Source organism: Schistocerca nitens, chromosome 1, assembly GCF_023898315.1.
Source record: "Schistocerca nitens isolate TAMUIC-IGC-003100 chromosome 1, iqSchNite1.1, whole genome shotgun sequence".
In the NCBI taxonomy this organism is placed as follows: domain Eukaryota; kingdom Metazoa; phylum Arthropoda; class Insecta; order Orthoptera; family Acrididae; genus Schistocerca; species Schistocerca nitens.
In genome coordinates this window covers 444,094,581-444,108,057 of record NC_064614.1, presented here as the reverse complement: position 1 = coordinate 444,108,057, position 13,477 = coordinate 444,094,581, and the positions used below count along the sequence as shown (strand labels likewise).

At 45.1% G+C, this 13,477-nt stretch overlaps 1 protein-coding gene across 4 annotated transcripts in view; it reads right to left on the bottom strand.

The window, feature by feature from the left end:
• LOC126251517 (protein outspread) overlaps nt 1–13,477 on the bottom strand; it is a 794,443-nt gene that overhangs the window by 365,049 nt on the left and 415,917 nt on the right. For all 4 annotated transcript variants that reach the window (XM_049952001.1, XM_049952029.1, XM_049952011.1 and 1 more), the window contains exon 2: nt 12,430–12,510. In XM_049952001.1, the coding sequence (XP_049807958.1) occupies nt 12,430–12,510 (81 nt within the window). The remainder of the gene's footprint in view (nt 1–12,429; nt 12,511–13,477) is intronic.

The window sequence follows — 13,477 nt, the reverse complement described above, 5'->3', positions numbered from 1 at the left end:
AGCAGCTGTTTATTTATGTGCAGCAACAAAAACACTATCAGCTCTCTGTGTTACTTTTATTTAATTGCTGACGGTTTCGGGGGTACAATCTACCATCTTCAAGCCCTTCTGCAACACAGGGTGACGACTCTTTCGCTGGGCATCACCACCGTATCTCTAATAAAAGGAGCAGAAACCACCGGCTTCCGCGGAACTTTTCTTTTGTACTGCAACGAGACGCAGCACGAACCGAAAGATCCTCGGATGCCGGCTGTTGCTGCTGCTATTGTTAGAGAGTGGTGGTGATGCCCTCTGAAAGCACCAAAAGCAAAAGCAATTAAATAAAATTAATACACACAGGTGATAGTGTTGTTGTTGCTACATATTAACTAAAGAGAGCGTGCTGGGAGTTCACACTAGTTTATGTAGGTTACAAACTATTACTAAGGTCCGCATGTAAGCCGTCAGAGGTGCTACCGCACAATGTCAGTATTGCCTCTTGGGAAGGGGGGTTGGTGACCACTGTTTTAGCGGGTTCATCTCCGCATGGTGAAGTCAGCTCTCGTTAAGTCGCACGTCGCATCCGCATTCCAAGCCCTGCTGTATGGACAGTAATAAGGCGTACCCTCCAATCCTATCAGTACAAAACCCAGCGTCATTATGAACTGTTAACCAGCGATTTTGTGACGGGGAGAGTATTTGTGATGTGGACACTTCAAAAACTGGTGGAAAATGACACAGCTGTAGAATTTTGGTTACGTAAAATCTAGAACTTTCGGGAAACCCCATTGTATGACGAGAAAGTCAAGGTGTGGTGTTGATTTATCCTATAAATCATGATCGGGCCCTTTTTCTCCGAGGAAATGCGGGGTGCTGATTTTAAACTGCCAGCGTGACGGGTGAGAGGTACGCTGATATGTTACAGAATCACATCATCGCTAACCTAGCTGACGAACACCGACTGGGAGGTACGACTTTTATAGAGGATGGCGCTCCATCTCATATTGCAACACGGGTGAAAGATCCCTTGTTCACATCGTTTGGTGCTGAGCCGGCACTTTCGTCATGCTTCACCTTCCAGATCCCCAGAACTGAAGTCGTATGATCATTCGTTGTGGAGTTACCTGTAGTCGCAAATCTACCGCAATCGCCCGTCTTCATTAGGGATGCAACAAGACAACATCGGACGACAGTTTCTCACCATGGCAACAGTGCTGTCCGAAATACTGTCCCTCGACTAGTGGTGCTGTTCATAAATGACGGCCGACATGTTGAGCATCTGTTATAAACAACATCGTTTTTCTGTTGTGCTAAAAAATGGCTCTGAGCACTATGGGACTTAACATCTAAGGTCATCAGTCCCCTAGAACTTAGAACTACTTAAACCTAACTAACCTAAGGACATCATACACATCCATGCCCGAGGCAGGATTCGAACCTGCGACCGTAGCGGTCGCGCGTTCCAAATTGAAGCGCCTAGAACCGCTCGGCCACCCCGGCCGGCAGTTATGCTAGTTATTGCATTTGTATCATATTAAGCGCTATCTGATGGTCATTTTGTGCTTCTTTTTTCGTTTCAATGGAAGCCCATGGCATTCCAAGCACGTGGGTCAATTCCTACCTCTTCCGGGTCATCCTGTACTTTTTTAAAATGTGTGTTATCCGCTGCTTTTTATGTACTTTAAATCTTCTCTTCAGTAAATAAAAATGGCTGAAGAGTGGTTTTATCGGATCTAAGACCGCCCAATCGCGGGGATTTTGAACAATAATAAAGTTTTTGTCAGTCTCCGATGGCCCAACTGTTGATGAATGGTAGATGCGCAGTAGAAATATCGGGTAGTGTTGAAAACGACGACTGGGTGAATGCCCTAAACTTGTTTGAATATTGATTAGATATTCTAGGTCTTAATATTATTTTAACAGAACGAAACTCTGTAGATGAAGTAAGTAAGTTTGACATTCAAACTCTTCTTCAAAGAAATTTTAATTGGGACTATGGCCGTGCGGTTCTAGGCGCTGCAGTCCGGAACCGCGCGACCGCTACGGTCGCAGGTTCGAATCCTGCATCGGGAATGGATGTGTGTGATGTCCTTAGGTTAGTTAGGTTTAAGTAATTCTAAGTTCTAGGGGACTGATGACCTAAGATTTTAAGTCCCATAGTGCTCAGAGCCATTTGAACCATAATTAGGACTATGTGGGTTGGACAGCGTAAGACGATGGGGTGTGATTAGATAAAGAAGAGCAGGAAAAAACTTGCTGAAGGAACCAACCTAGCCGTCTCCTGATGTGACTTATGGAAATTACTGAAAACCCGAATTAGTCAAATGGGGTTTTTACCTTACGCTTCCCGAAACCGCAATGGGTCTTAAGCCCTGAGCCAAATGCCTGGTTGGAACGCATCAACCAACAAAACGTAGTTACGTATCTCCTGGCAAAATAGGGAGGGAGGAGACGCACTGCAACGTATGTCGGCGCCAGGCTCCTCTTTGCTAGTGTTACGCCCCGGGGGAAGAGCATATACGGTACGGGCGGTAGCACTGCTAATAGCGGCCGCGGGGCAGTCCGTGGGTATGTTGCAACGCGGAAGCGCGGCGCAGCGCGGCCGGCGGCAGATAACATCGGGTGACACCGCGAATGCTAAGAGCAGACGCAGATGGCACGGGGTCGTCGGCCTGCTAGATGACCCTCCGCGGACAGGCCGTGCTTACACTGCGCCTGCACGTGCCCGCACACGCGCTCTGCGGCCTGCACCTGGGACGACACACCCCGCAACCGCCGACCACTCCCCTGTCGCACGGACTGCTTCGTCGTTGCTCTCACAAGGCAAGTACCCTAGCTCGGACGGCCAAATTAAAATAAAAACTACGAGGGGCGTTCACTAAGTAATGTGACATCTTTGCTCAAAGAAGGTTGGTTTACTCAGGATTTCACTGCACCACATTATTCCCCGCTCTTTTGGCAACAAAATCCTGTTTGTCAACTGAATCTCCGTTCAATGCGACGGCCTTACGCCACCTTTCTAGGAGGACTTGTATGCCCGCATGATACCACTTTACTGGTCGACCTTGCAACCAGAGTACTGCTGCGTCAGTAACCTCCGTCTCGTCCACGTTCCGATTCCGGCACCGCGCGGAGTGGCCGCACGGTTTGAGGCGCCGTGTCACGGATTGCGCAGACTCTCCCACCGGAGCTGCGAGTCTGCCCTCGGACATGGATATGTGTGTGTTGCTCTTTGCGTAAGTTAGTTAAACTTAGCTTAAGCAGCCAATAAGTCTAGGAACCGATGACAGCAGTTTGGTCCCTTAGGAATTCACATACATTTTAACATTTTTTCCGCTTCCCGCGGAGTTGGTTCAAATGGCTCTGAGCACTATGGGACTTAACTTCTGAGGTCATCAGTCCCCTAGAACTTAGAACTACTTAAACCCAACTAACCTAAGGACATCACACACATCCATGCCCGAGGCAGGATTCGAACCTGCGACCGTAGCGGTCGCGCAGTTCCAGACTGTAGCGTCCGCGGAGTGCATCCTCCGTTGGCCCACACAGATGGACGTAGGAAGGTGCGAGATTAGGGATGAGGAAGAACAGTCCAATTAAGTTTTGAGAGCTTCTCTAGAGTGCACAGATTTCTGTGAGGTCTTGCGTTGTCATGGGGAAGGAGAAGTGTGTGCATTTTCTGTGGCGATGAACACGATGGAGTAATTTCTTGAACTCCCTGAGGGTAGCACAGCTGTGTGCGGCCGGCCGGAAAACAGAAGATCGACAGGTTTGCGCGACTTCGTAGCGCTGATGACAGGCGCCTCGCCCAGTGACTCACCGTGCTTTTGTTCACTTCTTGGCCTACGTAGACTAATATTTGTGATGCTCTGGTTTCCCGCCAAAAGAAACACCGAGACACCTCTCCGCTTGGAACGCACCTCCCTATTAAACGTCATTTGAAGGCTCTGTACAGAGCCGTCACCTATTGGCACTTCAGGAAACTAAGAGGTATTGCAGCGAGGTATTCCACGATGTACAAATTCAGCATTTTTCAATCGAAATTGGCCAACAAAATAAAGCATTAGCTTACTTACTGAATACACTTCGTATTTTAAAAGACGGTAACGTGCCTCTTTGCGACAGCTATGCGGTGCGACACTTGGGCGGAGCGGGAACGTGTTGACTGCAGAGTCCAATACACTTCAGGTACCGAACCTCGCCGCTGGCTTCCCGCAAGAAGGATGCGCCGATCTGTTCGTCGAATTCCACACCTTTGCTGTGCGTGTTCTTTATCGGCTATGATTACGTACACCGTTTACCTCGGCTTTCTCACTCATCGAGAGATACAGAGCTATAGTCGCCTCCCACTTGTTCGTTGTTGTGTTTTTGTCCAGTACGGCGCTACTTTACGTGTGTGCGCCAACAGTAACATAGCTTCTATCTTGGACTGTGGAGACTTTTTCCTATTGTAAATAAGTTTAATAGGGGACGAAAAGAGAGAACCAACTCGTCGTCTTCCCTGGAAACGACATAAGATAATTGCAACAGCAACACAGGCAAATGACATGCAACTATATTCATTAACTCTCCCTCACATAAATACACCTTATTTTAATAAATAAAAGATTGTTTGATGGATGTTGGATGCTAAAACTCTGACTTTTGATGTAAAGAACGTCTGAAAAAAGAACTGCCACCAATTACTTTTTATGCTAATTTATTTTGCTGTTAGCTTTATGAACATCGTTGCTACATGCTGCAAGCAACAATTTCTGCAAAACTGATTTCCTTAAAGATGTACAAATGTAATCTAGCCCTTTCAGCCAAACAGAATCAGGAAAAGAATGCAAGAATTTTCTGTGTTCATTTCCCACTGCCAATTATAGCGTTTCTGTAAGGTTTTCAAGTTTTCGAGGCCCTTTGCAAGTTCCACTGTCGGTATCCAAACCGACTATCTCCGGATCGAGTGGTACCAAACTAGCCTCCGTTGGGGACTTCAGCAGTCCAGCGGAATCGGCTTCATACTAGCCAAGAGAAAACGTACCCAGTAACCTATTTAACGGACAACAGCGCCGTGCACTTCTAATTTAGTTTAGAAAAACATCGATCTGTTTGAATGACCGTTCTTGTAATATGTAGAGGCACGCTTCGGCGGTGCGACGGAACGTTAAGCACAGCGCACTGATTGGCACAGAATTTACAACAGCCCCTTGCGCCTTTCTCATCACGAGGTGTGCAGGTGGCTGCACTTACTGCGCGCCCTGACCTAGGCGGCAGTCGTAAAGAGCTCAGTTCCGTGCCTGACACCGTTTCCTGGCAACGCCAACTTCACGACCACCACACCAAATGACTCACTTCCCTTCTAGCGCAAGCTTATGATCTGCTTCATAGCCAGTAATTCTTCCAAGGTTAGTGCGTAATTATTAATCTAACGGTGGAAAATCACTTTTTATCCTTCTTGGCTTTCAAATATATATTAACGGAAAAATCAATACACCAAAAAATAATGTAGAGTAATGAAATTTTGGGAACACATTTGTCTAGCTAACATATTTAAGTGACAAACACTGCAAGATCACAGGTTAATGTAAGCGCGAGATGAGCCATTGTAAATGTGAAACGCTTGTAGATTAATAACCGTTGTAATCGAAAGAACGTTGAATGCAAGCATGCAAACGTGCATTCGTTGTTATACGGGTACCGGATGTCAGTTTGTAGGATTGAGCTCCACGCCGTTTGCCGATGGTCGGTGAACATAGGGACGGTTAATGCTGTTTGTGGATGACGTTGGAGTGGATTGGAGACGGATCTGGGTATAAAACAGGCCAAAACAACATGTCGGCGCTCCGTAGAGCATGTTGGGTTACAACAGCGGTACGTAGGCGAGCGTTATCCTGTTGGAAAACATGTCTAGAATGCTGGCACTACAGATCGAATCACCAGACTGACTTACAGATCTACAGTCTCGGTACGTGGAATAACCACGAGAGCGCTCCTGCTGTAATATTATATCGCACCTCAGACCAGACATCCAGCTGTATGTCCAGTGTCTTTATCACGCAGACGGGCTGGTTGCAAGCCATTAAAAATATGTGAATTCCTAAGGGACCAAACTGCTAAGGTCATCGGTCCCTAGACTTACACAGTACTTAAACTAACTTATGCTAAGAACACCACACACACCCATGATCGAGGGAGGACTCGAGCCTCGGGCAGGAGGGGCCGCGCAATCCATGACATAGCGCCCTAGCCAAGCGGCTGCAGGCCATCAAGTGGCCTCCTCCTAACCTACACACCAGCCCGCCCAGTTGGCCGTGCGGTCTTACGCACGGCTTTCCGGGCGGGAAGGAGCGCCTGGTCCCCGGCACGAATCCGCCCGGCGGATTTGTGTCGAGGTCCGGTGAACCGGCCAGTCTGTGGATGGTTTTTAGGCGGTTTTTCATCTGCCTCGGCGAATGCGGGCTGGTTCCCCTTATTCCGCCTCAGTTACAATATGTCGGCGATTGCTGCGCAAACAAGTTCTCCACGTACGCCTACACCATCATTACTCTGCCACGCAAACATAGGGGTTACAATCGTCTGGTGTGAGACGTTCCCTGGGGGGGGGGGGGCGGGGGGGGGGGAGTTTCCAGGGGTCCACCGGGGGCCGAACCGCACAGTAACCCTGGGTTCGGTGTGGCGCAGCGGACAGGTGAAGTGGATTGCGGTAGTCGTCGTGGGGTTGCGGACCACTGCGGCTGCGGTGGGGACGGAGTCTCTCCGTCGTTCCTAGGTCCCCCGTTAACATACAATTCAATACAACCTACACACGGCCATCACTGGCACCAACGCAGAACCGGCTTTCATCAGAAAACACAACAGACCTGCACCCTGCCAGCCAATGGCTCTCGCTTGACAGCAGTGAAGTCGAAAATGGCGGTAGTTTGGGATCAGTGGTATGTACGCTACAGGGTGTCTGCCTCGGGGCTGTGGTTGAAGTAAACGATCTGTAACAACTCGTTGTGTCACTGCTGCTCAGACAGCTGCTTCAGATGCAGTACGCCAAACACGATGATCTTTCCTCTCGGTAGGGTCACGAGGCCGTCCGGAACCTGCTCTTCTTGTGACCCTACATCCTCGTGACCACCACTGCCAGCGTTCAAGCACAGTGGCTACATTCCTCCCACGTCTTTCTGCAGTATCTCAGAAGGAACATCCAGCTTCTCGTAGCCTATTAGACGACCTCGTTCAAACTCAGGTGTTGGTAATAGTGTCTTTATCGCCTTAAAGGCATTCTCGACTAACATCAACTCACTACGTCCAATCTCAAAGCACAACTAGCGCTACTCTTGTGAGACTGGTGCGAAATCTGAATAGACATAGTCTTTCAGATGCAGAAAGAGGCCTACCAACTTTCGCACAACTCCTCCATGGTCTTGCAATTTTTTTTCTTTCAGAGTATAATTATGGAAATAGGTTTTTGCCCTCGACAGACAATAACTATCCTCGAAAACTCATTCATGTATCGTTGAAGGTCCACGACCGGAAGTGGGTTCATTTTATTTTCTGTCTAGTAACAAGTAAACCATTTGAATGACACCATGCACAGTTTTGGGCAGATAGTATTTATGTTCATAACTTTATGAACAAAATATACAGGGTATCTCTCCCAAGAGTCTCCAGGCGCGTTTTCTCTGGTGTTTCGACAGATATTTGCAATTTAGTTATTTGCATTGCGCAGCTGGAGTCTGCCTCAACAGTTTCTGCTCGTCGCATCTTTGGTGCGACGCCCAGTGTCAACAGAAAGCGCCGGTTAGTTTCCCGATTAGAAAGGGAACTATTTTTAAACGTACTTTTACGTGCTCAATCGAGTGAGCGGTCTCAAATTACTCTAGTGCTATTTTCGTTTTGTCGGCATGTATTAACACGAAAGGTGGAACACAAAAAATAACCAGTACTCCAGAGCGACTGAGCAGCACTGCTGCATGGCGGCAGCGGGCAGCGCGGGCCGGGGCAGTGCTGACGCTGCAGAGTACCGGTTATCAAATGGCTCTGAGCACTATGGGAGTTAACTCCTGAGGTCATCAGTCCCCTAGACTTAGAACTACTTAAACCTAACTAACCTAAGCACACACATCCATGCCCGAGGCAGAATTCGAACCTGCGACCACAGCAGCAGCATGGTTCCGGACTAAAGCGCCTAGAACCGCTCGGCCACAGCAGCCGGCAGTAACTGTTATCCTTAGAGTTTTAGCGTCCCTGTTAACGCATATCGGTACAACGAAAATCGCACTAGACGCTTCTGGGACTGTTCTATCGAAAGAGCACGTAAAATATCGCTTTCAGACTCATTTTGTTTGTAATGGAAAACAATCTTACACTGTGCTTGCATGAAAGACGTAATGAGCACTTTTTGCTTGGGCTGAGTCCAGCAACACAATGCAGAAACGTAATTGCAAATACGTGCCGCAAGACCTCAGAAAAAGCGTATGAAGACTCTTAAGAGAGAGACCCTGTATACCTTAATATCACATACTGATGTAAGCGTAGATGTTTGCCATTTGCAGTACGTCCAATGTGACGTCTACAAATGATCATGGTTTCTCAACAGTGTGTTACACACCTTTATCTAAATTCTTTGCCCACAACGAAACTAACGTTACATTACTGCAATTCAAGTACCTTACACTCCACACTCAACACCAATTTGTTAGCTGTTCTTGAAGTATCATTTCATAGGTTACTGTAAAAGCCTTGAAAATAACCAACAGTTTCACTTTAGGCCTAGCATTTCCATAGATACATGAACGTTGTAATACTGTGTACCACTGGGAAGTCCTGATTATTAGCAAATGATGAACTGGAGCAAAACATCAGCTGTGCTGGACATTGCAACCACCTACACAAAACCTCAGGATATAGTATTAAGCAATATATTTTGTTAGAAATGTTACGTACACTATCAGCGAAATTTTTGTGTGTTCTTTGACAGAAAATAAAATTAAACCACCGACTTCGTAAAACTTCACCGAAATATGTACAGGTGTTAAAGAAAAATGTGTGCCTGCTCAAAGCAGAACCCTACATCTATTATTACTAATGCCTAATAATCCTGTTAACTTTCATGGACGGAAGGAAAGAGGAATTTACACTACATTCGTTTGGACGTCTTTCGGAAATAGCCGACAGCGTACTATATTCAGTTAGGTGGTGGGCATGTCTGACTCAGATCGCATCTGAGTGTCATGTTTAGGATGAGTTTCGCGTAAGGGAAAACTAGCTCTGATAGTGAGTTCTAATGCTGTGCTTCATGTACTCATAGGAAGCGTACAACAATGTCTTGTCGGTGCAACAGCTCGGGTGAAAACTACGAAGTACAATATACCCTTAAAAAGAAACACACAAAAATATTCTATGCGCAGAGAGAAAGTTTCTGTATAAATATGGTCAGAACATAACCACATTTATAAAACTTGTTTAAAAGTAGGATAACGTCACTACAGTGTTACATACGCCTTATGCAACCATATTTACTGCACGCCGTCGGGCGTGACGATAACACACGCTGCTTCTATCCTTTGGTGCAAATGTTTTAAATTACTTTAAGATAGAATACAAGGTACTTTACACGCTGGCAAGAAACAGACTCACAGGCGTGCGATACGAATTTGGAAGTCGGCTCGCAATAGTACCTCTATGAACTCAACGGTTAAGGAATCTATTCGTCAAGTGCACAGAGGAACCAATGAAAAAGAAACTTGGAACACGTCTTAACATTGTGTAGTCGTCATTAATCTTTCCGACCATGACAATTTGGCAATGTTTCTTACGAGCAATCTTATTTCAGCAGAACAACCAAACCGGTGTCTAGGCTATTACATATGTTCACTACACTAGTGAAACTATCTACATGTCTATGGTATTCCAATTATTACTCTTCCAGAGTTTGATCCAAATAAATCTTGTTAAACTATAATTGTGACTGGTTGCTGTTCCAATTATGGACCGTGTAGTATTACAGATACCGTTCTCAACACGTCAGGTGTTGTGTGATGTCCTTAGGTTGGTTAGGTTCAAGTAGTTCTAAGTTCTAGGGGACTGATGACCTCAGATGTTAAGTCCCATAGTGCTCAGAGCCATTTGAACCATTTCAACACGTCAATTTTCTACAAAATATGGTTATCCTCACAGGACCAAGCGAATACATGTACATCAGGGAATGTGTACATATCACGCAAGGCATTAGTAAGTAATTCGCTAATAGTGCTACGCATAATCTTTGAACAAGAGCCAATTTGGACATCCATTCATCTAGGAAAAACAAACAAAAAACTCTAACAGCATTTTCTATCAACGAATGTATTTGTATATAAATTGCACCAGGAGATAAAAAAGGTCACTAAAATACAACAATTAAAAGAGGCAACTAACAGATACTTCAGAGGTAATGCAGACTATACTATTAAAGGTTACACAGGCTCTTCAGAGTAGGAATTAAAATCTAAAGGTAACAACTACACCACTTTATCGCATTACAATATATAATTTCAATGTAATGCTTTTGCAGTCAATGTAATGATTTTGCGAAAAAGTGCGCCAACATCTACAGAGCATCGAAAAAGTGCGCCAACATCTACAGAGCATTGCAGCAACGTCTTTTTCATTCCACTCAGGTCAATATCTCACATGTGAAGTGGGACACTGACTCAGTTTTCCTAACAGACTGAAGGGAGCACATGGAGACATGTGTGTTCGCGGTCTTGTAGTCACCAGCGTGCACCCTTTGCGAGGGCAGCGGTGCTGTACAAAACCAGAGCTTTACTGTACGATATCTGGCGAAAATTGTTTATGACCAAGAGAATCCTGTAGAGTAAGGACCAACCGAATGAGGCAGTGCAGTTGTTAAAACACTGGATCTTATCATACTCGGGTTGGTGGATTTTGCTCTATCAGGCCATCCTCATTTAGGTTTTACTAAATCATTTCACCAAGTGCCGGGATGGTTCCTTCAGCAACGCCATGGTCACCAACTTGTCCTGTCCTATCCTCATAAACATATATACTGTGTGTGTGTGTGTGTGTGTGTGTGTGTGTGTGTTTTTTGGAGTTACGTATTTTCATTGTATTATGGTCGCAAATCCTATATTGTGACATGATTCCTCGATGTATAAATAAACAAATAAATAGACAAATAAATAAATGAAATGCGGGAGAAATAAGATATCAAAAAGATCTGCAGACGCAAAGAAAGTTTTCTTTCTGGATATACCTCCACTGGTATCAAATATTGGTAGAACCGAGAAATAACTTTCGTAAGAGTACGTTGGACCAGAACATGTAACGGAAGTGAGACGTGATGTCGGAAATAAGGATAAAAGTAACGTTTTTGGAATGTGGTGTTTTTGAAGAATGTCAAAAATTAAAATCTAAACAGGATAGAGGATGAAAAAACTTTATGGAAGATCCTTACAGGTGAAGAGACTAATTAGTGGAACAATTGTTATAGTCCCTGGGAACAGTTAACTTGGCGCTGGATAGAGCACTAGAGCGGAAAAAAATAGGAATAGGCAAGGACTATTATATACACGAGACTGGAAAAGATGGGAGCAGCATCAAACTGGGCGAAAGATCGATGACTAAAAAACTAAAAAATAAAGTAACCCACAAAAAAATTGTCTGTCCATGTTTCACGAACTAAGGCATTCTGTCCACACAAGAAATAGGTAAGGCTCCCGTCCACTTTTCCTTGGTGTGTACCGATACCAGAAAGTGATCTGCAACTTGTTATTCTCGTCCAACAGTTTCCTGGCGTTAACTGCTATTAAGTATCTTCGGCGGTCATTATACCTACCCATGTAGCAAAGAGAGAAGCTTTCATAGCAAAAGTTGTCATCTCTCTGTCTACCAATCACTGTCATTTCCTGTAATAGCAGTGCTTCCTGCGAATCTGCCCGAGTCACCACCTGACTTTGTAACGGAAAGTCTCATTAAGCAGCCGGTTACCAGCGGTAACAGGTTACTTAACAAGTCCCGCCTCGCAGACCGAGGACACGAGCTCTAAATCCAAACAGTGGGCTGCTAATCACGTTGGCACACGGCCACATGCCGACAGCTCTTCACGTCTTAGAAGAGGTGGAAATGTATTTTACGCACAACCATCATAAACCCTGGAGTATCTGAACGTGCTCGTAATATGTGAAACGTTTATGTAGCAGTGAACGCCCTGTGGTCTCGCTATGAACATTAGAAGCGTGAAATTTAGCTAGTGTTGCGTGATAAACGACTTATCTAAGCGTTCCATAAAGGAAAATGTAGGCGAACTGTAGCACTCGACAAATACCTGCCGAAGACATTGCGTTTAAAAAATCATGCAGTTACCAGTAATATGTCTTTCCATTTTAGTAGCGGATACTTAAAGCCAAGCAAGTTCATATATATTCAGGACACACGAATAAGAAGTTTGTGTGTGATCAGGGGGCAAGAACTCACCTTGGTGCGGTTGAGTGGGTTGGAGAAGTCCCATCCCGGCGCCACGAACAAGTAGCCGCACTTGACTATGGTGCGCGTCGCCTGCAACAGACAAGCAGAAGCGTGCTGTGAGAATGTGAGCACACAACTTTCATTTCAACAGCAATTTTATTATACTCCTATCTAATGAGATGCATTAATATAAGCAACTGTCAACTTCTTAACAATTTCATATAACATAGTACACTTCACTGGCAGCTTCATGGTACAGATGAAGATCCAAGTTAACTAAAGTAATACCACACTGGTGTATACTCTGGTGATACATCTAACCCGTCCAAAGTTGCTCTAACAAAAGGAACCTAGGAATAGCTTCGTTCTTTGCAGTAACTAAAACGTTGTACTCCACGCTAACTGCAGGTGTCAATCAAGCTGTACATTGTTACAGTGAGTGATCAAGTTTAGGCTGGTCCCGGCGGAAGTTCGAGTCCTCCTTCGGACATGGGTGTGTGTGTGTTTGTCCTTAGGATGATTTAGGTTAAGTAGTATGTAAGCTTAGGGACTGATGACCTTAGCAGTTAAGTCCCGTAAGATTTCACTCACATTTGAACATTTGATCAGGTTTAATCATGAGCATGGTAATGAATAAGAAGGACCGTACTACTCTTTTAATATAGGGAAGTACTCGATAGCATGTCTATCCTGCACCAAAGATTTATATTTTCTTAAGCAAAAATAATTTTGACTGAAATCAGAACTAACGCTAATTATCATGTTCCTCGCATAAAAAAAAAATACAAATCTATGAAATAACTTACCGACGTTTAAAAAGGCACTATCGGGTACAGATGAGAGACAGAACTACGTGCAAAGAGGAGCTACAGAGGAACCTGACCATGCGGTAGATACGTTGTCGCGGCAGCTGCAAAATGCGGATCGACAGTTCATCTTTCGATAGTGACAATAACGAATAATGAATACATTTCGCAATTTTAGACGGTCTTACGACTCCTGTAAATGTAGGACGCCTGAGTACAAGGATTTCTTCAAGACTGTGTCTGACGCGAAG